The sequence below is a fragment of the Lithobates pipiens genome, unplaced genomic scaffold (assembly GCF_037356315.1).
Source record: "Lithobates pipiens isolate NorthernLeopardFrog02 unplaced genomic scaffold, aLitPip1_a1.2 Scaffold_25, whole genome shotgun sequence".
NCBI classification, from domain to species: Eukaryota; Metazoa; Chordata; class Amphibia; order Anura; family Ranidae; genus Lithobates; species Lithobates pipiens.
Genome location: NW_027507787.1, coordinates 44,202,482 through 44,228,731, shown reverse-complemented (window position 1 = coordinate 44,228,731; position 26,250 = coordinate 44,202,482). Strand labels below are relative to the sequence as shown.

The window sequence follows — 26,250 nt, the reverse complement described above, 5'->3', positions numbered from 1 at the left end:
GTTGACTCGTCGCTCCCTCCGCTCACAATGACAGGGACCAGGCGCGTGGCGACTTATATAGGGACATCACCGGATGATGTCCCCGCCTATTATGATGTCACAGTCCCAGCATCCTCTGGGACTGTGACACCATAATGAGCGGGGGCATCATCCGGTGATGTCCCTATATAAGTCGCCGCACGTCGCATCGGAGCCATTGTGAGCGGAGGATGCGATGAGGCAACATCTGAAGAGAAGAACAGAAGAACAGAAGGCGGCGACGACAGCGGCGACAGAAGATCGGGCCACCGCCTGTAAAAGAGCTATAAGAAGGCGCGGTGGCCCGGCAGAAGAACCGAAGAGGGGGACAAGACCCCCAAAGTCGGAAGAAGAGGCCGGCGGCGAGGAAGAAAGCCGGGCTCCTCCGCTTGTAAAAGAGCTAGCAGAAGATAGCGGAGGAGTCTGGCGAGAAGACCCCCGAAGACGGAAGACCCCCGGAGCTTTGCAATAAACTATTTTTACCCTTTGTTGTGTTTTTTTGTACTTTTTTTCACAGGTGAATGGGTAGGGGTACATTGTACCCCATACTCATTCACATAGGGTGGGAGGCCGGTATCCGGGGGCCCCCTTATTAAAGGGGGCTCCCGGATTCCGATAAGCCCCCCCGCCCGCACACCCCGACAACCAACGGCCAGGGTTGTCGGGAAGAGGCCCTTGTCCTCATCAACATGGGGACAAGGTGCTTTGGGGTGGGGGGGCCGCACGTGGTACGGCTCAGGAGGGGGAGGGGCGCTCGCTCGTCCCCCCCTTTCCTGGCCGGCCGGGTAGTATGCTTGGACAAGGGTCTGATGTGGACCTGGGGGGAACCCCACGCTGATTTTTTTCGGCGTTGGGGTCCCCTTTAAGTCCATACCAGGTGGTGGGGCCAGCGATGTCTCCTTCGTGGGCCCCACCTACTTGGAGACGCGCTCGAAATTTCCTCCGCATGTGTGGGCGAGTCCGTTAATTTCAAAAGTACGGCGGATAGTACGGCGGACTTAGTACGCCGTATTAGTCTGCTGAAAAAGTGCCGTGTGTGGGCAAGTAGCCCGTTCGGAAAGTCGGACGGACAGTCCGGCGGGAAGTCCGCCAGACTAAGTCCGCCGGATAGTCGGCTACGTGTGTACGCGGCATTACACATCCTCCAACACAAAACCATCCAATATATCTGGAATAAACTTAGACCACGTCTACTTAAATAAACTCTATATGCTCCCAAAATAAAAAGAGGACTTGGGGTACCAGATTTTACTAAATATTATTATGCAGCACAATTAGCTCAATTGACAAAATACCATGCCACTCAAGAAATACCTTTTATGGGTATCGTTAGAATCAGTGGACTGTGAACTCCTTTCCACTGCAAATCTCCTTTGGCTTACCCCCACTCAACAGAAATCTATCACTAATCACTACACTAAACATAGTCTCTCCATATGGGACAGGTTAAAAACTCGATTTGGTTTCCAATCTAAACAAAACCCTCTACTCTCTTTCCTTCATAACTCTTCCATCTATCCAGCCTGGTCCTCCCCAAAATCTTTTTCAGCATGGACTATAGCATGTCTGCTACGAATCCACCAATTCTTTCCATCCTCAACTTTATGTGAGCAACATAATAATATACCACAAACAGAAACCTTCAGATACATTCAAATTAAAAAATTTCTGACCCCATACAAACAGCCACTAAATTTTATATTTTTGAGCAAAGCTGTATATCAGACCCACAGAGAAGAGGAATGATTTCAGATTTATATGCCCAATTAATTTCATATACAACTTCCTCCCCTCCATCCTACACAGAAAAATGGAAGAATGATCTCCATCTCCATTTAGATGAACAAGATTGTGCTCAAATCTGGCAAGCAACCAAATCAGCTACCATATTTGCCCGTGTATAAGGCGACCCAGCATATAAGACAACCCCCTAACTTACAGGCCAAAAACGCTTTTAAAACGGTACTTGCCGTATAAGACAACCCGGCTTTCGAGGCTTAATATTTCTTCCTGCTTTTGCTGGAGCCAATCACGGCAAGCGATGTATTCTATTAATGAATACAAAGCCTGCATGGATTGGCAGAGGCTGTAACATCATCAGCCCGCGCCTCTCTGACTCTCAAAGCCAGAGGTTGTTACTCCAATCCAAGCAGGCTCTGTATTCATTTGAATACATCGCTCACCAGGATTGGCTCAGTGGTATATACTGTATGTAGCCAAAGCTACATACAGTATTACCGAACGCCAAGCAGGCATCTGAGGGGCTAACCCGGCGTATAAGACGACCCCTGTTTTTTGGCCAGTTTTTTTACATGTAAAATGTCGTCTCATACGCCGGAAAATACGGTACTCCTAATATTGTAGCCATTGAGACTAATTACAAAGTCCTTTACTAGATGGTATTTAGTTCCAGCACGATTAGCCAAATTTAACTATCAATTCCCTGCCAACTGCTTCAGAGGATGTACAACACTGGGCACACACATTTGGTGAGAGTGCCGCATAGCCAACTCATTCTGGAAGAAAGTATTCAAAATTCTTTCAACGATATTTAATATGTCTTTAATGCTTGATGCAACTGTAGCACTATTAAACTTGAAACCCCAAAACTTGAACCTTCGCCAATTTAAACTATTACTATTTATAACAACAGCAGCTAAACAATCCATAGCGAAAGTATGGAAAACTAACCCTCTGCATACAAATTGTCAAACAAAGAGTGACACAAGCCATGGTACATGCAAAGACTAAAGCGATTTATCTAGACAAAATCCTAAAATTGGAATCCAAATGGAAACCATGGCTAGATCATTATCTTCCACCAGGTACAAATAAATAATTGATATAGACATAAAGAAATATGATAAATACTGCACTCCCTTTGATACGTGATTTCTACTATACCACAAAACATTACTCTGGAAGGTTTTTTCTTCCTCCCCTTTCCTATTACTAACCTTCCCCTTTCCCTACCCCTTTTTATAGTACAAATAGGGGTGGAAAATATGTTCACTTACTTTTTCAGGGAATACCGAGTCATATAGACGGACCTTGGCTCTGATTGTAGTTTATAATCCATTATTGTTTCATAATACCTTATATTATTATTTAATCATTACCCCCTTTTAGCATTTGGCATCCAGAATTATACATGACTACTGATATTATAATGTAATTTAATTTCTATTTTGTATATACTGTATATATATATATATATATATATATTTTTTTTTTTTATATGAATATTCTAACACAATACATTATTATATAATCTCTCATTATATAATTTATCATTATTTTACTAGCTCTTATTTATACAAGTTTTATTGCATGCTTTGACTTTATCTTGTGAAACTTGTTTTTTTATAATACTGACATTGTAATTTATTATAATCTATAAAATAAAGTTATTCAACAAGAAAAAAAATATAAAAATGTTGTTTGGGTACAGTGTTGCATGACTGAGTAATTGTCATTCAAAGTGTGAGAGGGCTGAAAGCTGAAAATTGGTCTGGGCAGGAAGGGGGTGAAAGTGCCCTGTATTGAGGTGGTGAATCAGTTATATGACAAGTCATTATAGGTGCAGCAATAAAGATTATCTTAAATCTTTGGATATCTTTATTTAGTTAACATGCAACTGGGTACAATAATCATACATTTGAATTCTTGAAAGAGATAACATTGATGATGGTTCCAGCATAATGTATTTAGCCCACCATGCCATAGTGAGTGCATTTCTTTTCTGGGTCCTCATTTGGTATTAGGACATATTCACAGGCCTTTCGGTCAAATTTGAATTTGCAGTTGCTGTTATCGCTATGAGGTGTCCCATAACTGAAAAAAAAAAATCAGTTCTCTGTTACTATAATGAACAGACCTAGACATGCAAGCCATTGTTCCTTACAAGAACAAGGCATGCAAACTGAATGTTATGTAGGGTCGCCACCTTTTCTTCAAGTCAAACCCGAACACTTTAGCGGTGCGCAGCAATTTTTTTTTTTTTATACATATATTTTGCTAATAAATAACATTTCTAATCCTATGAAGTAATAAAGAGTTCCCCTTTACATCAGAGTCCACAGAGTTCCCCCTTTACATCTGAACTCACAGAGTTCCCTTTCACTGTAAGGCGGGACTCTGCAGACTCTGATGTAAGGGAGAACTCTGGGCACACTAACATAAGGGATGCTCTGAAAACCCTGATCTAAGGGGGAACACTGAGAACTCCGATGTACGGAGAAGACTCTGATGTAAGGGGGAACACTGAGAACTCCGATGTACGGAGAGGACTCTGATGTAAGGGGGAACACTGAGAACTCCGATGTACGGAGAAGACTCTGATGTAAGGGGGAACACTGAGAACTCCGATGTACGGAGAAGACTCTGATGTAAGGGGGAACACTGTGGCTTCTGGTGTAAAGGGGAACTCTGATGTAAGGGGAGCTCTGAGAACCCTGATTTGCCTTAGTGTACTCACTCAGAGGCAGGAGAGAGAAGGGGGGGGAGACTTCAGTCACAGACAGGGATGGATGGTGAGCTCACTCACCCCTTGGCAGTCAGCGCCTCTCATCCAGATGTATCTGAGGCTGCTGAACTTCAAATTTCCGGCCCCTGCTTTTCTTTTCTGAGGCACAGCGCCAGAGGATTGGAGTGTGGGCAGACACAGAGGCCCCTCGATGTCTGCCCACACTCCAATCCCTGGCACTGTGCCTCCTATCGGCAGAAGGAAGAGGAGCAGATCAAGCCCTCTCTCCTCTCCTATCTGTATGCGGAGGGGGTTGTTAGTGTTGGCTTTGGGCAGTGTGAAAGAGAGTGTAACAGACACTCTCAGCTTAGACAACTGCAGCCAGCAACCCTGCTGAGAAGCTATAGTCCGGTCTGAATAATGTGTCCGGGTTTCAGGCAGTCTGAAACCCGGACACATGATTCCAAACCCGAACTGTCTGGGTGAATCCCGGACAGGTGGCAACCCTAATGTTATGTAGAATTTGAAGTGGCTGTAAACCCTTACATATACCCACTGAAGGTGATACAGAGATGAAACAAATCCTCTTACATAAGTTGTACCTATTTCTATGCAGTCTTTTCTTCTCTGCAGCTGTTCAACGTGCAGAATTCATATAGTTAGGCCGCGTACACACGCGCGGACTGTTCGCCCAACTTTGTCCGCTGAACAGTGTTTGGGCGGACAGTCCGCTCGTGTGTGGGCTTTCAGCGGACAGTTTCAGCAGACAGTTGGACGGACAAGGTTTTTCGGAAATTCCGAAAAACTGTCCGCTGAAACCTTGTTTGAGCGAACAGTCCGCCCGTGTGTAGGCTTGTTCGTCAAACAAAGTTGCGTGCATGCTCAGAAAGGATTTTCACGCCGAAAGCTATAATGCAGTGTATAGGACGTCGTATTTTTCGTCCCGTCGTACGTCTTGTTCACGTCATCGCGCACGGTTTCAGCAAACTGTTCGTTCGTCGTGTGTGGGCATGTCCGTCCATGCTAATTTTGAGCGGACTGTTTGCCGAAACTGTTGGACGGACAAAGTTGGGCGAACAGTCCGCGCGTGTGTACGCGGCCTTAGTCTGCTCTTCCAGAATGCAGGGGTTTTTATTATTCCTACTATTCATTTCCATTATTCATTATTATTAGGATCTTTGATATAGGTTATGGGATTTTGAGCGTACTGTGGTTGACAATGGGCTGCCTAACAGGGGTTAACTGTTGTCTCTTGAAAGATGACATTGTTGATGGTTCCAGCATAGTGTATTTATCCCACCATGCCAAATCAAGTGCATTCCTTTTTTGGGTCCTCATTTGGTATTACATATTGTTACATAGTTAATGAGGTTAAAAAAAGACACATGTCCATCAAGTCCAACCTATCTGTGCGATTATATGTCAGTATTACATTGTTTATCCCTGTATGTTTTGCGGCCGTTCAGGTGCTTATCTAATAGTTTCTTGAAACTATCAATGCCCCCCCCCCCCCCCCACTGAGACCACCACCTGTGGAATGGAATTCCACATCCTTGCCGCTCTTACAGTAAAGAACCCTCTACGTAGTTTAAGGTTAAACCTATTTCCTGGTGCCTCCATGGCAACATACCAGTGATAAGCTCCACCCTGGCATTCTCCTTTTTTTCCTCATACCTGATGTATAGTGGTAATGTATGTCCTTGCCTCTGCTTCATGCAGCTTCCATCTGGGTTCATGCCTCTTCTTGGGCTGCTGAAAGCGCTGATAAGGTGGGGAGCCCCTTCTGAAGGTCTTGTGGGGTGGCAGCTGTCTCACATCCTGGAGCATTAGTTCTGCTTATCGGCTTGGCTAGTACCACACTGTGGGGGCAGGTAAGAGAACGTTCTTTTCCTAGCTAAAACTTGCTGCTGCCATATTTTGCATTTGTAGGTTCTTAAAAAGACAAAACTTCTCTTTTGGTCTTTTTTTATCTTTGTTTCTCTCTATCCTCAATGGCTTCCTTTGGGTGCAGTGGCATCCCTCATACGGCGCTGGCTTCTCCCTTTGACTGGTCACCATGTTGCCGGAAATCATGGGTGGGTCCGGAGTGGCGCTTTCTTACGGAGCATGCGCAGGAGCATGAGTCTCGGGCGCCATTTTGCTTGGAGGGAAAAACATCACCATTTTTCCCTCACTGCAGGTATTGAAGGGGGGTGGGTTCTTAGGTGCGATCTGTGTTTTCCCCTCCTCCCCTGGTCCTACTTTAGAATGAGGGGAAGTTAGTAGAGCACTCTGCTTTCGATCTAGCTGGTCCTTTCTCTGAGTGCTCATGGTTCCCTAAAAATGTTTTTTCTTACAATGTTTCATTGTTGTAAGGATGTTATTTAGAAAAAAAAAGAGATTTTTTTTAAAAAAGAAATAGTATAAGGTTTATTATTGTGTATGTTTTTAAAGAGAAAGATTTTCTCTTTTACCTTTCCTTTTTTCTGTTATGTCTCTTGTAGTCTGTTTCCACTTTTCTCTGCTGCCTATCTGCTGCTGCCTACTCCATAGTAATGAGTCAGCCACCTTTTGATTAAGACCTTTGCTTTCTTAGGTAAAGACAAATAGGTAAAGAGATTCTTAGGTAAAGACAGATAAAGGGTGTACGCCTAGCCCACCTTGCTAATATGTGGGTGCTGACTCACCCCTGAAATCACTGTGGAAGGTCTCTGTCTAAAAAGGGGCCTAACACCTGGTGTCACTACCTGCTTTACCAGACACTATTCTGGTACAGAGCCATCTAGAGATACTTTAATCTCGTGTTCCTGAAGAAGAAATTTATATATATATATATATATATATATATATATATATATATATATATATATATATATATATATTGTGGCAGCACGCAGGTAAAGTCACCTGGTTGTATCCAGGATGGGAAATATGTGTGCCCTAGATTCAGGCTTTATGCAGACTTTTACAATTAGAGGGGAAGAGTTAATGAGCCCAGCTGAAGTAAGTGGGCTCATTAAGACCTCTACAAAAAACTCCAGCATGCTTAGGGAGATGCTCCATCCTGGAACCAGTTTTGTGTTGTATAGACTGGGGAGTGTGATATCTGTTCTGTGCGGTGAGTTAACGCCTGTGTGGCAAACCTCTACAACAGAGACAGGGACTGGTGCAGCACAAGGCTGGACTCAGTTGTTAGACAGGGAATCTAAGTGTGTAGTTAGAGGTCAAGCTGACCAGGATTTATTTTCATGTTTTATTTTTGTTTGGCTGTTATATGTATCACTGCATGTAGCATAAATAAACCGCATCTTTTGTTTTTTGCACCTACAACGCTGTCTGCTGTGCCTGATTTTGTGTTGTGAACCCATCCAGGGGGTCACACACACCCGCTGCCGAGCTAACCCCCTCACAGTTGGTGGAGAATTTTGGCAGTTTTTTTTCAATTTTTTTAAAGGCCAGCATGGAGGAGATACTGAGACAGCTGGCTCTAGCAAATGCAAATCAGCAGCAAACAAATGCGGCTTTACAAAAGAGCCTTGCAGCTCAACAACAGAGCCTTGCAGCCCAGCAGAAAGCTCACCTGCAGAGTCTGGAAGCTCAGCAACAAGCACAGCAGCAATCTGAAGCCCGCTTTATAGACCTGTTGCAGAAGCAAGAGCAGAGTTTTCAACAGAAAATAGAGACATTAATACAGCAACATCCGCAGACCAATGAAGCAAGTGGTTACAATAATACCGCATCCTTTGGTGTGAGCCGTTTATTGACAAAAATGACTGGAGAGGATGATCCGGAGGTGTTTTTGACCACATTTGAAAGGACTGCTGAAAGGGAAAAGTGGCCTAAGGAGCAATGGGCTGGACTGGTGGCCCCTCTGTTAACTGGGGAATCGCAGAAAGCTTATTATGACCTAGAGCCTGACCAAGCAAAAGACTATGTGGTGCTAAAAACAGAAATATTGGCACGGCTGGGTGTCACCCTGGCCGTCCGGGCTCAGCGTGTGCATAATTGGACTTTTCAGGTTGGAAAACCCCCCAGGTCTCAAATGTATGATCTCATTCACCTGAGCAGGAAGTGGCTGCAGCCAGAGACTTTGACCGCACCAAACATTGTGGAACGTGTTGTTATGGATCGTTTCCTGAGAGCTCTTCCTACTGCCATCCAAAAATGGGTAAGCCATGGAGACCCAGAAAATGCAGATAAACTTGTGGATCTGGTTGAGAGGTACTTGGCTACAGAGAACCTGACCACCTCTTCCAGGGACTCACGGACTTTCCACCCTAAGACCAGCTCATCCCCAGTGGCGGGTAAGATGACTCCAAGGGGTGAGGGTGGAGAGAGTGAGAGGGTGGGAGTTCTACCTAAGGTCTGGCGGGAGCAGCCCAGGAAGCCCATGCTGCAAGAGATAGCGAAAAAGATTATTTGCTACCGCTGCCGGCAAGAGGGACATATTGCAGCCAATTGCCCCGTTGTGGATGAGCCTATGCAATGTGACTTTATAAGGGAGAGACGTCAGTCGCTGTTTGCGACAGTTGCATGCACTGCCATTCGGGGACCTGAGAAACATTTATGTAAAATGTGTATTAATGGTAGAAATGTTGATGTGTTGCTGGATTCAGGTAGCCTGGTAACATTGATAAAAGCTGAATTAGTTACTACAGAGGTTTCTGGGAAGAACAGGGTGGCTGTTATTTGTGTGCATGGGGACACCCGAGAGTATCCTGTAACTTCAGTGTTTTTTGAGACCCCCAAAGGTAACCTCTCTCATCAGGTGGGGTTAGTGTCTCACTTACCACATGATGCTATTGTGGGAAGGGATTTTCCAAAATTCTGGGAACTCTGGGATTGTCCTGAGCCCCCCACTGGTGCCCCTATAAACCAGGAAGATGACCAGAATTCCTCTGGGAGTTGTGAGGACTCTCCTGAATTTCCCTTGTCGGTATTGGCGGGGGAAACTCGAGAAACTGGGGAGGAGCCAACATCCTCAGATGAAAACATGCCGTCTGTGGAGTTTTCGGATCTTGAGGTTCACAGGGAAAATTTTGCCACAGAACAGTTAAAAGACCCCACCCTAATAAAGGCACGGGAAAATGTAGTGAAAATAGATGGCGAGTTAGTGAACCCAGATAAGACTTGCCCTTATCCTTACTTCACTATGGAAAGGGACCTGCTGTATCGAGTGGCTCAAAGGGCAGAAGAAACCATTGAGCAACTTGTAGTGCCCAAACCTTACAGGAAGTTGGTGTTAGAATTGGCTCATGGGCACATTCTGGGAGGTCATCTGGGGACAGAGAAAACCAGAGAGAGGGTATTGCAGAGATTCTATTGGCCTGGGGTCATGAAGGAAATAGAAAATTATTGTTCCTCCTGCCCTGTGTGTCAGAAGTCGGCACCTATGCCACATTTCCGTAACCCGCTGGTACCTCTTCCTATCATTGAGGTCCCCTTTGAAAGGATCGCAATGGATTTGGTAGGTCCGATAATGAAGTCCGCCAGGGGGCATCAGTACATTTTGGTTATATTGGACTATGCCACCCGTTATCTGGAAGCAATTCCTCTCCGAAATACCTCGGCCAAAACCATAGCCAAAGAGCTATCTCTTGTTTTTAGCCGCGTGGGTATTTGTAAGGAACTGCTTACGGACCAAGGTACACCCTTTATGTCCCAGGTTATGAAATAATTATGCAAGTTGTACAAAGTGACGCAATTGCGTACATCTGTGTATCACCCCCAAACAGATGGGTTGGTTGAAAGATTCAACAAAACCCTTAAACAAATGTTAAAGAAGGTGGTGGATAGAGATGGAAAGAATTGGGACTGTCTAATACCCTATCTAATGTTTGCCATTAGGGAGGTACCCCAATCCTCTACGGGTTTCTCACCCTTCGAGTTGCTCTATGGGAGACACCCAAGAGGGCTGCTGGATATCGCCAAGGAAACTTGGGAAAATGAGAGTTCTCCTCACAGGAGTGTGATTGAGCATGTCGCCCTGATGCAAGATAGAATTGCACAGGTAATGCCAATTGTAAAGGAACATTTAACCCAAGCGCAGTTAGCACAGCAGAGAGTGTACAACCGTGGGGCCAAGACCCGTACTTTTTCCCCGGGGGATAGGGTCTTGGTGCTAGTCCCTACGGTTGAAAGCAAATTTCTGGCCAAATGGCAAGGTCCATATGAAGTAATTGAAAAAATTAGTGAGGTGAACTACAGGGTTAGACAGCCAGGAAGGCGAAAGCCGGAGCAGATCTATCACGTCAATCTGCTGAAAGCCTGGAGGGATAGGGAATCCCTAGTCGCAGAGACTTTGTCACAAGTACAGCCTGATTGCTTAGTTCCTGAGGTTGGAATAGCAGACACCTTATCGAAACCCCAACAACAGGAGGTTAAAGAGTTTGTACTTCGTAACAAAGATATTTTCTCTGAGCTTCCGGGACAAACATCTGGCGTAGAGCATGACATTATCACCCCGCCAGGAGAAAGGGTAAAACTAAAACCTTATAGAATACCAGAGGCCCGATGGGAGGCAATACGTGGGGAGGTTCAAAGGATGCTGGAATTGGGTGTGATAGAGGAGTCCCAGAGTGACTGGTCCAGTCCTATCGTACTAGTGCCCAAACCTGATGGGAGCTGGCGGTTTTGTAACGATTTTCGACAATTAAATAAAGTTACAAAATTTGACACCTACCCCATGCCGCGTATAGATGAGTTGATTGACCGGCTGGGAACAGCCCGATATATGACAACTCTTGATCTCACCAAAGGGTATTGGCAAATTCCCCTGGCCGAGTCGGCCAAGGAGAAAACTGCGTTTGTAACCCCAGATGGGGCATTCCAATATAAGAGAATGCCGTTTGGGTTACAGAATGCACCGGCAATATTCCAGCGGAAAATGGATAAGATTCTGAGGCCCCATCAGAAATATGCTGCAGCTTACCTGGATGATGTGATTATCCATAGCACAGACTGGGTCTCACATTTGCCGAAAGTACAAGCAGTCCTAGACTCTATCCGGGAAGCTGGGTTTACGGCCAATCCAAAGAAGTGTACCATTGGACAGGAGGAGGCCAAATATCTTGGGTACACTATTGGGAGGGGGGTGATAAAACCCCAAGTCAATAAAGTCGAGGCCATACAGAGTTGGCCACGTCCCAACAGCAAGAAACAGGTACGAGCCTTTCTGGGAATCGCTGGCTATTATCGACGATTCATTCCCCATTTTGCTTCTCAGGCTGTGCCCCTCACCAACCTGACAAAAGGGAAAGAGTCTGTCATGGTTAAATGGTCCCCAGAGGCTGAAGAAGCATTTCAGTCCTTAAAAACAGCCTTATGTAGCCAGCCAGTGTTGTACTCACCAGACTTCTCTAAGGACTTTGTTGTACAAACTGATGCATCAGACGTTGGGTTAGGAGCAGTGTTATCCCAGGTCTGGAACGGGGAAGAGCACCCAGTCATTTACCTCAGCAGGAAGTTGAAGTCCCATGAGGTAAATTACGCCACAATTGAGAAGGAATGTTTAGCAGTGAAGTGGGCTCTAGATTCCCTTCGGTACTATCTGCTAGGTAGGCACTTTGACCTGGTGACTGATCACGCTCCTTTAAAGTGGATGGCTCAGAACAAGGAGACCAATAGAAGGGTAAATAGGTGGTTCCTGGCCCTACAAGAATTTAACTTTACAGTTAAGCATCGCCCTGGTGTTAAAATGGGGAATGTGGATGCTTTGTCTCGGATACATGCGTGTCTGACTGCTTGTGTTACAACCCCAAGGTTGAAACAAGAGGGGGGGGTATGTGGCAGCACGCAGGTAAAGTCACCTGGTTGTATCCAGGATGGGAAATTTGTGTGCCCTAGATTCAGGCTTTATGCAGACTTTTACAATTAGAGGGGAAGAGTTAATGAGCCCAGCTGAAGTAAGTGGGCTCATTAAGACCTCTACAAAAAACTCCAGCATGCTTAGGGAGATGCTCCATCCTGGAACCAGTTTTGTGTTGTATAGACTGGGGAGTGTGATATCTGTTCTGTGCGGTGAGTTAACGCCTGTGTGGCAAACCTCTACAACAGAGACAGGGACTGGTGCAGCACAAGGCTGGACTCAGTTGTTAGACAGGGAATCTAAGTGTGTAGTTAGAGGTCAAGCTGACCAGGATTTATTTTCATGTTTTATTTTTGTTTGGCTGTTATATGTATCACTGCATGTAGCATAAATAAACCGCATCTTTTGTTTTTTGCACCTACAACGCTGTCTGCTGTGCCTGATTTTGTGTTGTGAACCCATCCAGGGGGTCACACACACCCGCTGCCGAGCTAACCCCCTCACAATATATATATATATATATATATATATATATATATATATATATATATATATATATATATATTTTTTTTTTTATGCTGTTACTTTTGTTTTCAGCCCTATGCGCCAACACAAGTCTAACAAGACTTCTGGTCGCTGCAGGGGTCATTCCCAGCCAAGCTCCAAACACCTTAGGAGTTTCAATGTGTATGCAATCAGGCAGGCCCTTCTACTACATGGTTTTGGTAAATCTGAAGGAAAAACTCAGCAGATAATCTGATAGTGTGTATGGGGCTTAAGAGACACCGTTCATCAAATTCTCCCAGACGGGAAAACTCTGAGAGGTGTTGAGCTTGCGGGGCCGTCCCTATGGCAGATATGCTGGTCTGCAAGGACGTTTTGGAGCCATGTCACACTTGAGGAAGCTGAGGCCCAAGTGACGGATTTAATCAAGAAAGTTGTCAGGGTGTCATGGTTATACAGTGATCTTCCTGTGTTTGCTTACCTCCCCTCATGTCTTCAGACTAAGAGGCCAGCCACTTCCACCTGGTGGTTTTTATAACCTCTCCTCTAAGCATGGCTCCACCCCAGGCCCTATCAGGGAGCCCTATATTAACCTGTGCACTGCAGGCCATCAGCGCTGATCAACCATTGTGTATTCCTTTGTGTGTTTAGCTTCCTGTTACCTGCCGTGTGCTCTTCTACTGTTTTCCGTTACCGACTTTGGCGTGTCTTTGACTATCCCTGCTTGCCTGTGATCCTGACCTTTTGCCGTGTCCCCGACCTTGGCTTTGTCCCTCACTATCCCTATCCTCCTGTTGCCTACTGTGGGTGTGAGCTGGGGGACCCTGGGGGTCGCGACCTGGAGCCAGTTGCAGCCAAGACCATCCTCACCACTCGAGGCTCTGGTGAACACCTGCTGGCTCTTAGACTCAGTGCCCCAGGGAATCCTACGCTCTAACTCCGGTGGGACCTGTCTCCCGTCCGCAGCAGTCAGCCGTAGGGTCCACAACCTTGCGGTACACTCCTGATTCCTAAAGTGTGCATCTGTCACCTCGCCTCAAGGTGACCTGACACAGGGACTCTGTGGCATTTATCAGTCACAAACACAAAAGGGGTCTGGACTGAAGACATTGAGGTGGCCATTCGACCAGTGGTGCTAAAGGATGATATCATAGAGGCACTGGGGCCTATGGCTGAAGCCTGGGGCTGTATATGCATCCTCTAAACACTGTTCTGGCAGAACAGATACCCAAAAAAGAGTTGGAGAAACACTAATTTTAATGCAGGGCCACCTCAAGCATTTACGGTCGGAGCCAGGTTGAGTAGATCTGCTGGGTCTGGTCCAGCCCTTGCAAGGATTCCTGAATGGTATCTACCATCCGTTTTGGGCATTTTTAGACTTCTCAGTCCATTTCCTGCAAGTTTTGTTTCAAAAGGCTCTATTTAACGCTTCTTGTTGTGCTCCCCAAAAGAATGGGGAAGGAAGACCAGAAGTGGATCATAAATCCTTTATTTCCCTTCATGTTAAATATCTGCAAATTGGAATCCTTACTAACAATCATCAAAATGGTGCAGCTGTGGGTTTTGCATGCCTAAAGAGGATGATGTTCTAAGCCAGGCTACAAAGATGCAAACCCCTGTATATGTATAAAAACATCAACAGAGTTTACTAGAGCTTGTTCACGTTTGTCATCTACCTGGTCATAAGCGTGGCTCAAGTAAAAGGTACCATGTGTGTATGGCAGTGACCTTTTACAAAGTGCCTGGGGTAGGCCTATCATGTGACCTTTGCTGGGCGCCCAATGAGGGGGGAAGCATGGATTGAGTGTAACCTGCATTCCCTCCTACAAGCGGCTCGACAGCTGCACAATCATTTTTACAGGGCTTCAAAGGGGCTCCCCCTGCCACTACCCACTGCTGTGACTTTTTAGCTTGGCTGCAGACAAAGGAAAGGCAGGTATATCCATGCCCACCCCTGTGTTGCCAGAAACTGGAAGCAACAAGGATTGTGTCACTTTCCCTTTTGGTTTGTTCTTTACGAGCTGTTACTAGCTTGTAAAGCATCTGATCAAACCAATCTCGGTTTGATCTGATGCTTTTGACGGCAGAATAGAGATTTGGATGTAGGCAGGTATAGTTAGCTACTTCACCACTAGCTGGCCCTGTACCAGAATATTGTCTGGTAAAGCAGGTAGTGACTAGTGATGGACAAACTTCTGACGGGACGTTTCGCGAATGAGAACCGCGGACGCGGACAAAAGCTTGCAAACCACAAAGTTTGTGGCAGGCCCCATTGACTTTAATGGCAGGCGAACCTTAAAAACCTCCAGGTCATATTTTCAGCCACAAAATACTTACTAGCTGTGCACACATAGTCCCACAACATGGACACTGACATAACAAAAGTATTAAGTGAATCTGGGATCGACAACGACAAGCATTCTTTTTTTATCTGTGAAATTTTGACAATTCAGGAGCACATGAAGGTCATGGAGGAGAGGCAAGGTCAGGGCAGGCTATGAAGGGGGTGCAGGAGATGATCAGTGCCCCAGTCAGGGCAGCACAGTCCTGTGCCAGTGTCCCAGTGTGCCAACCTGTGCTTGAGCACCTCCCTCTGCCGGCTCTTACCCCCACCTATGCAGGACTTCACTGCCGTGGTCCGGAGGTGCCAGTCCAGTGCTGATCTTCAGCCATGGTGCTGGCACTGCCTGCTGATTGGCTTCTCCGCTGCTATCTCCCTCACTGACACCAGCACTGAGATAGAACACTGACACCAGCACCACGATAGAGACTGAGCACTGACACCAGCACCGAGATAGAGAGCACTGACACCAGCACTGTGATAAAGAGCACTGACACCAGCACCGAGATGGAGAGCACTGACACCACACCAGCACAGAGATAGAGAGCACTGGCACCACACCACCACCGTGATAGAGAGCACTGACACCAGCACCGTGATGGAGAGCACTGAGACCACACCAGCACCGAGATAGAGGGCACTGACACCACACCAGCACCGTGATAGAGAGCACTGCGACCACACCAGCACCGTGATAGAGAGTACTGACAGTAGCACCGTGATAGAGAGCACTGAGACCACACCAGCACCGAGATAGAGGGCACTGAGACCACACCAGCACCGAGATAGAGAAAACTGATACCACACCAGCACCAAGATAGAGAGCACTGACACCACACCAGCACCGTGATAGAGAGCACTGACACCACACCAGCACTGTGATAGAGAGCACTGACACCAGCACCATGATAGAGAGCACTGAGACCACACCAGCACCGAGATAGAGGGCACTGAGACCACACTAGCACAGAGGTAGAGAGCGCTGAGACCACACCAGCACCGAGATAGAGAGCACTGACACCAGCACCATGATAGAGAGCACTGAGACCACACCAGCACCGAGATAGAGGGCACTGAGACCACAGCAGCACAGAGATAGAGAGCACTGAGACCACACCAGCACCGAGATAGAGAGCACTGACACCACACCAGTGCCGTGAAAGAGAGCACTGACACCAGCACCATGATAGACAGCACTGAAACCACACCAGCACTGAGATAGAGAGAACTGACACCGCACCAGCATTGAGATAGAGAGCACTGACACCAGCACCGTGATAGAGGGCACTGAGACCACACCAGCACCGAGATAGAGGGCACTGAGACCACACCAGCACCAAGATTGCGAGCACTGAGACCACACCAGCACCGTGATAGAGAGCACTGACACTAGCACCGTGATAGAGAGCACTGAGACCACACCAGCACCGAGATAGAGGGCATTGAGACCACACCAGCACCGAGATAGAGAGCACTGACACCACACCAGCACTGTGATAGAGAGCACTGACACCACACCAGCACCGTGATAGAGAGCACTGACACCAGCACCATGATAGAGAGCACTGACACCACACTAGCACCGAGATAGGGGGCACTGAGACCACACTAGCACCGAGATAGAGAGCACTGCGACCACACCAGCACCGAGATAGAGAGCACTGACACCACACCAGTGCCGTGATAGAGAGCACTGACACCAGCACCATGATAGACAGCACTGAAACCACACCAGCACTGAGATAGAGAGAACTGACACCGCACCAGCATTGAGATAGAGAGCACTGACACCAGCACCATGATAGAGAGCACTGAGACCACACCAGCACCGAGATAGAGAGCACTGAGACCACACCAGCACCAAGATAGAGAGCACTGACACCACACCAGCACCGTGATAGAGAGCACTGACCCCAGCACCATGATAGAGAGCACTGAGACCACACCAGCACCGAGATAGAGGGCACTGAGATCACACCAGCACCGAGATAGAGAGCACTGAGACCACACCAGAACCGAGATAGAGAGCACTGACACCACACCAGCGCCGTGATAGAGAGCACTGACACCAGCACCATGATAGAGAGCACTGACACCACACCAGCACCGTGATAGAGAGCACTGACACAGACACCGTGATAGAGAGCACTGAGACCACACCAGCACCGAGATAGAGAGCACTGAGACCACACCAGCACCAAGATAGAGAGCACTGACACCACACTCGCACCGTGATATAGAGCATTGACACCAGCACCGTGATAGAATGCACTGAGACCACACCAGCACCGAGATAGAGAGCACTGACACCACACCAGCACCGAGATAGAGAGCACTGACACCACACCAGCACCATGATAGAGAGCACTGACACCAGCACCGTGATAGAGAGCACTGAGACCACACCAGCACCAAGATAGAGGGCACTGAGACCACACCAGCACCGAGATAGAAAGCACTGACACCACACCAGCACCGTGATAGAGAACACTGACACAGCACCGTGATAGAGAGCACTGAGACCACACAAGCACCGAGATAGAGGGCACTGCGACCACACCAGCACCAAGATTGCAAGCACTGAGACCACACCAGCACCGTGATAGAGAGCACTGACACTAGCACCGTGATAGAGAGCACTGAGACCACACCAGCACCAAGATAGAGGGCATTGAGACCACACCAGCACCGAGATAGAGAGCACTGACACCACACCAGCACTGTGATAGAGAGCACTGACACCACACCAGCACCGTGATAGAGAGCACTGACACCAGCACCATGATAGAGAGCACTGACACCACACTAGCACCGAGATAGGGGGCACTGAGACCACACTAGCACCGAGATAGAGAGCACTGCGACCACACCAGCACCGAGATAGAGAGCACTGACACCACACCAGCATTGAGATAGAGAGCACTGACACCAGCACTGTGATAGAGAGCATTGATACCACACCAGCACCGAGATAGAGAGCAATGAGACCACACCAGAACCGAGATAGAGAGCACTGAGACCACACCAGCACCAAGATAGAGAGCACTGACACCACACCAGCACCGTGATAGAGAGCACTGACCCCAGCACCATGATAGAGAGCACTGAGACCACACCAGCACCGAGATAGAGGGCACTGAGACCACAGCAGCACAGAGATAGAGAGCACTGAGACCACACCAGCACCGAGATAGAGAGCACTGACACCACACCAGTGCCGTGATAGAGAGCACTGACACCAGCACCATGATAGACAGCACTGAAACCACACCAGCACTGAGATAGAGAGAACTGACACCGCACCAGCATTGAGATAGAGAGCACTGACACCAGCACCGTGATAGAGAGCACTGAGACCACACCAGCACCGAGATAGAGGGCACTGAGACCACACCAGCACCAAGATTGCGAGCACTGAGACCACACCAGCACCGTGATAGAGAGCACTGACACTAGCACCGTGATAGAGAGCACAAAGACCACACCAGCACCGAGATAGAGGGCATTGAGACCACACCAGCACCGAGATAGAGAGCACTGACACCACACCAGCACTGTGATAGAGAGCACTGACACCACACCAGCACCGTGATAGAGAGCACTGACACCAGCACCATGATAGAGAGCACTGACACCACACTAGCACCGAGATAGGGGGCACTGAGACCACACTAGCACCGAGATAGAGAGCACTGCGACCACTCCAGCACCGAGATAGAGAGCACTGACACCACACCAGTGCCGTGATAGAGAGCACTGACACCAGCACCATGATAGACAGCACTGAAACCACACCAGCACTGAGATAGAGAGAACTGACACCGCACCAGCATTGAGATAGAGAGCACTGACACCAGCACCGTGATAGAGAGCACTGAGACCACACCAGCACCGAGATAGAGAGCACTGAGACCACACCAGCACCAAGATAGAGAGCACTGACACCACACCAGCACCGTGATAGAGAGCACTGACCCCAGCACCATGATAGAGAGCACTGAGACCACACCAGCACCGAGATAGAGGGCACTGAGACCACACCAGCACCGAGATAGAGAGCACTGAGACCACACCAGAACCGAGATAGAGAGCACTGACACCACACCAGCGCCGTGATAGAGAGCACTGACACCAGCACCATGATAGAGAGCACTGACACCACACCAGCACCGTGATAGAGAGCACTGACACAGACACCGTGATAGAGAGCACTGAGACCACACCAGCACCGAGATAGAGAGCACTGAGACCACACCAGCACCAAGATAGAGAGCACTGACACCACACTCGCACCGTGATATAGAGCACTGACACCAGCACCGTGATAGAGAGCACTGAGACCACACCAGCACCGAGATAGAGAGCACTGACACCACACCAGCACCGAGATAGAGAGCACTGACACCACACCAGCACCATGATAGAGAGCACTGACACCAGCACCGTGATAGAGAGCACTGAGACCACACCAGCACCAAGATAGAGGGCACTGAGACCACACCAGCACCGAGATAGAAAGCACTGACACCACGCCAGCACCGTGATAGAGAACACTGACACAGCACCGTGATAGAGAGCACTGAGACCACACCAGCACTGAGATAGAGGGCACTGAGACCACACCAGCACCAAGATTGCGAGCACTGAGACCACACCAGCACCGTGATAGAGAGCACTGACACTAGCACCGTGATAGAGAGCACTGAGACCACACCAGCACCGAGATAGAGGGCATTGAGACCACACCAACACCGAGATAGAGAGCACTGACACCACACCAGCACTGTGATAGAGAGCACTGACACCACACCAGCACCGTGATAGAGAGCACTGACACCAGCACCATGATAGAGAGCACTGACACCACACTAGCACCGAGATAGGGGGCACTGAGACCACACTAGCACCGAGATAGAGAGCACTGCGACCACACCAGCACCGAGATAGAGAGCACTGACACCACACCAGCATTGAGATAGAGAGCACTGACACCAGCACTGTGATAGAGAGCATTGATACCACACCAGCACCGAGATAGAGAGCAATGAGACCACACCAGCACCGAGATAGAGAGCACTGACACCACACCAGCACCATGATAGAGAGCACTGACACCAGCACCATGATAGAGAGCACTGAGACCACACCAGCACCGAGATAGAGGGCACTGAGACCACAGCAGCACCGAGATAGAGAGCACTGAGACCACACCAGCACCGAGATAGAAAGCACTGACACCACACCAGCGCCGTGATAGAGAGCACTGACACCAGCACCATGATAGACAGCACTGAGACCACACCAGCACAGAAATAGAGAGAACTGACACCGCACCAGCATTGAGATAGAGAGCACTGACACCAGCACCGTGATAGAGAGCACTGAGACCACACCAGCACCGAGATAGAGAGCACTGACACCACACCAGCACCGTGATAGAGAGCACTGAGACCACACCAGCACGAGATAGAGAGCACTGAGACCACACCAGCACCGATATAGAGAGCACTGACACCACACCAGCACCGTGATAGAGAGCACTGACACCAGCACCGTGATGGAGAGCACTGAGACCACACCAGCACCGAGATAGAGGGCACTGACACCACACCAGCACCGTGATAGAGAGCACTGCGACCACACCAGCACCGTGATAGAGAGTATTGACAGTAGCACCATGATAGAGAGCACTGAGACCACACCAGCACCGAGATAGAGGGCACTGAGACCACACCAGCACTGAGATAGAGAAAACTGATACCACACCAGCACCAAGATAGAGAGCACTGACACCACACCAGCACCGTGATAGAGAGCACTGACACCACACCAGCACTGTGATAGAGAGCACTGACACCAGCACCATGATAGAGAGCACTGAGACCACACCAGCACCGAGATAGAGGGCACTGAGACCACACTAGCACAGAGGTAGAGAGCGCTGAGACCACACCAGCACCGGGATAGAGAGCACTGACACCAGCACCAGCATTGAGATAGAGAGCACTGACACCAGCACCGTGATAGAGAGCACTGAGACCACACCAGCACCGAGATAGAGAGCACTGACACCACACCAGCACCGTGATAGAGAGAACTGAGACCACACCAGCACAAGATAGAGAGCACTGAGACCACACCAGCACCGATATAGAGAGCACTGACACCACACCAGCACCGTGATAGAGAGCACTGACACCAGCACCGTGATGGAGAGCACTGAGACCACACCAGCACCGAGATAGAGGGCACTGACACCACACCAGCACCGTGATAGAGAGCACTGCGACCACACCAGCACCGTGATAGAGAGTACTGACAGTAGCACCGTGATAGAGAGCACTGAGACCACACCAGCACCGAGATAGAGGGCACTGAGACCACACCAGCACTGAGATAGAGAAAACTGATACCACACCAGCACCAAGATAGAGAGCACTGACACCACACCAGCACCGTGATAGAGAGCACTGACACCACACCAGCACTGTGATAGAGAGCACTGACACCAGCACCATGATAGAGAGCACTGAGACCACACCAGCACCGAGATAGAGGGCACTGAGACCACACTAGCACAGAGGTAGAGAGCGCTGAGACCACACCAGCACCGAGATAGAGAGCACTGACACCAGCACCATGATAGAGAGCACTGAGACCACACCAGCACCGAGATAGAGGGCACTGAGACCACAGCAGCACAGAGATAGAGAGCACTGAGACCACACCAGCACCGAGATAGAGAGCATTGACACCACACCAGTGCCGTGATAGAGAGCACTGACACCAGCACCATGATAGACAGCACTGAAACCACACCAGCACTGAGATAGAGAGAACTGACACCGCACCAGCATTGAGATAGAGAGCACTGACACCAGCACCGTGATAGAGAGCACTGAGACCACACCAGCACCGAGATAGAGAGCACTGAGACCACACCAGCACCAAGATAGAGAGCACTGACACCACACCAGCACCGTGATAGAGAGCACTGACCCCAGCACCATGATAGAGAGCACTGAGACCACACCAGCACCGAGATAGAGGGCACTGAGACCACACCAGCACCGAGATAGAGAGCACTGAGACCACACCAGAACCGAGATAGAGAGCACTGACACCACACCAGCGCCGTGATAGAGAGCACTGACACCAGCACCATGATAGAGAGCACTGACACCACACCAGCACCGTGATAGAGAGCACTGACACAGACACCGTGATAGAGAGCACTGAGACCACACCAGCACCGAGATAGAGAGCACTGAGACCACACCAGCACCAAGATAGAGAGCACTGACACCACACCCGCACCGTGATATAGAGCATTGACACCAGCACCGTGATAGAATGCACTGAGACCACACCAGCACCGAGATAGAGAGCACTGACACCACATCAGCACCGAGATAGAGAGCACTGACACCACACCAGCACCATGATAGAGAGCACTGACACCAGCACCGTGATAGAGAGCACTGAGACCACACCAGCACCAAGATAGAGGGCACTGAGACCACACCAGCACCGAGATAGAAAGCACTGACACCACACCAGCACCGTGATAGAGAACACTGACACCAGCACCGTGATAGAGAGCACTGAGACCACACCAGCACCGAGATAGAGGGCACTGAGACCACACCAGCACCAAGATTGCGAGCACTGAGACCACACCAGCACCGTGATAGAGAGCACTGACACTAGCACCGTGATAGAGAGCACTGAGACCACACCAGCACTGAGATAGAGGGCATTGAGACCACACCAGCACCGAGATAGAGAGCACTGACACCACACCAGCACTGTGATAGAGAGCACTGACACCACACCAGCACCGTGATAGAGAGCACTGACACCAGCACCATGATAGAGAGCACTGACACCACACTAGCACCGAGATAGGGGGCACTGAGACCACACTAGCACCGAGATAGAGAGCACTGCGACCACACCAGCACCGAGATAGAGAGCACTGACACCACACCAGCATTGAGATAGAGAGCACTGACACCAGCACTGTGATAGAGGGCATTGATACCACACCAGCACCGAGATAGAGAGCAATGAGACCACACCAGCACCGAGATAGAGAGCACTGACACCACACCAGCACCATGATAGAGAGCACTGACACCAGCACCATGATAGAGAGCACTGAGACCACACCAGCACCGAGATAGAGGGCACTGAGACCACAGCAGCACCGAGATAGAGAGCACTGACACCACACCAGCACCGAGATAGAGAGCACTGACACCACACCAGTGCCGTGATAGAGAGCACTGACACCAGCACCATGATAGACAGCACTGAGACCACACCAGCACAGAGATAGAGAGAACTGACACCGCACCAGCATTGAGATAGAGAGCACTGACACCAGCACCGTGATAGAGAGCACTGAGACCACACCAGCACCGAGATAGAGAGCACTGACACCACACCAGCACCGTGATAGAGAGCACTGAGGCCACACCAGCACAAGATAGAGATCACTGAGACCACACCAGCACCGATATAGAGAGCACTGACACCACACCAGCACCGAGATAGAGAGCACTGACACCAGCACCGAGATAGAGAGCACTGAGACCACACCAGAACCGAGATAGAGGGCACTGAGACCACACCAGCACCGAGATAGAGAGCACTGAGACCACACCAGCACCAAGATAGAAAGCACTGACACCACACCAGCGCCGTGATAGAGAGCACTGACACCAGCACCATGATAGAGAGCACTGAAACCACACCAGCACTGAGATAGAGAGAACTGACACCGCACCAGCATTGAGATAGAGAGCACTGACACCAGCAACCTGATAGAGAGCACTGAGACCACACCAGCACCGAGATAGAGAGCACTGAGACCACACCAGCACCGAGATAGAGAGCACTGACACCACACCAGCACCGTGATAGAGAGCACTGACCCCAGCACCATGATGGAGAGCACTGAGACCACACCAGCACCGAGATAGAGGGCACTGAGACCACACCAGCACCGAGATAGAGAGCACTGACACCACACCAGCGCTGTGATAGAGAGCACTGACACCAGCACCATGATAGACAGCACTGAGACCACACCAGCACAGAGATAGAGAGAACTGACACCGCACCAGCATTGAGATAGAGAGCACTGACACCAGCACCGTGATAGAGAGCACTGAGACCACACCAGCACCGAGATAGAGAGCACTGACACCACACCAGTACCGTGATAGAGAGCACTGAGACCACACCAGCACGAGATAGAGAGCACTGAGACCACACCAGCACCGAGATAGAGGGCACTGAGACCACAGCAGCACCGAGATAGAGAGCACTGAGACCACACCAGCACCGAGATAGAGAGCACTGACACCAGCACCATGATAGACAGCACTGAGACCACACCAGCACAGAGATAGAGAGAACTGACACCGCACCAGCATTGAGATAGAGAGTACTGACACCAGCACCGTGATAGAGAGCACTGAGACCACACCAGCACCGAGATAGAGAGCACTGACACCACACCAGCACCGTGATAGAGAGCACTGAGACCACACCAGCACGAGATAGAGAGCACTGAGACCACACCAGCACCGATATAGAGAGCACTGACACCACACCAGCACCGAGATAGAGAGCACTGAGACCACACCAGAACCGAGATAGAGGGCACTGAGACCACACCAGCACCGAGATAGAGAGCACTGAGACCACACCAGCACCGAGATAGAAAGCACTGACACCACACCAGCGCCGTGATAGAGAGCACTGACACCAGCACCATGATAGAGAGCACTGAAACCACACCAGCACTGAGATAGAGAGAACTGACACCGCACCAGCATTGAGATAGAGAGCACTGACACCAGCACCGTGATAGAGAGCACTGAGACCACACCAGCACCGAGATAGAGAGCACTGAGACCACACCAGCACCGAGATAGAGAGCACTGACACCACACCAGCACCGTGATAGAGAGCACTGACCCCAGCACCATGATGGAGAGCACTGAGACCACACCAGCACCGAGATAGAGGGCACTGAGACCACACCAGCACCGAGATAGAGAGCACTGAAACCACACCAGCACAGAGGTAGAGAGCACTGACACCAGCACCATGATAGAGAGCACTGACACCACACCAGCACCGTGATAGAGAGCACTGACACAGACACCGTTATAGAGAGCACTGAGACCACACCAGCACTGAGATAGAGAGCACTGAGACCACACCAGCACCAAGATAGAGAGCACTCACACCACACCCGCACCGTGATAGAGAGCACTGACACCAGCACCGTGATAGAGAGCACTGAGACCACACCAGCACGGAGATAGAGAGCACTGACACCACACCAGCACTGAGATAGAGAGCACTGACACCACACCAGCACCATGATAGAGAGCACTGACACCAGCACCGTGATAGAGAGCACTGAGACCACACCAGCACCAAGATAGAGGGCACTGAGACCACACCAGCACCGAGATAGAAAGCACTGAGACCACACCAGCACTGAGATAGAGAGCACTGACACCACACCAGCACTGTGATAGAGAGCACTGACACCAGCACCGTGATAGAGAGCACTGAGACCACACCATCACCGAGATAGAGGGCACTGAGAACACACCAGCACCGAGATAGAGAGCACTGAGACCACACCAGCAGCGAGATGGAGAGCACTGACACCACCCCAGCACTGTGACAGAGAGCACTGACACCAGCACCGTGATATAGAGCACTGAGACCACACCAGCACCGAGATAGAGGGCACTGAGACCACACCAGCACCGAGATAGAAAGCACTGAGACCACACCAGCACTGAAATAGAGAGCACTGACACCAGCACCGTGATAGAGAGCACTGACACCAGCACCGTGATAGAGAGCACTGAGACCAAACCATCACCGAGATAGAGGGCACTGAGAACACACCATCACCGAGATAGAGGGCACTGAGAACACACCAGCACTGAGATAGAGAGCACTGAGACCACACCAGCAACGAGATGGAGAGCACTGACACCACACCAGCACTGTGATAGAGAGCACTGACACCAGAACCAAGATAAAGAGAGAGCACTGACACCAGCACCGAGATAGAGAGCACTGACAGCAGCACTGATA

At 49.4% G+C, this 26,250-nt stretch overlaps 1 protein-coding gene across 1 annotated transcript in view; it reads right to left on the bottom strand.

Moving 5' to 3' along the window:
• Nucleotides 1–3,613: 3,613 nt before the first annotated feature.
• The window catches only part of LOC143930242 (beta-microseminoprotein-like), a 78,950-nt gene continuing 56,313 nt past the window's right edge, over nt 3,614–26,250 (bottom strand). The window contains exon 4 of the mRNA XM_077454388.1: nt 3,614–3,852. Within this exon, the coding sequence (XP_077310514.1) occupies nt 3,726–3,852 (127 nt within the window). The 3' untranslated portion in view covers nt 3,614–3,725. The remainder of the gene's footprint in view (nt 3,853–26,250) is intronic.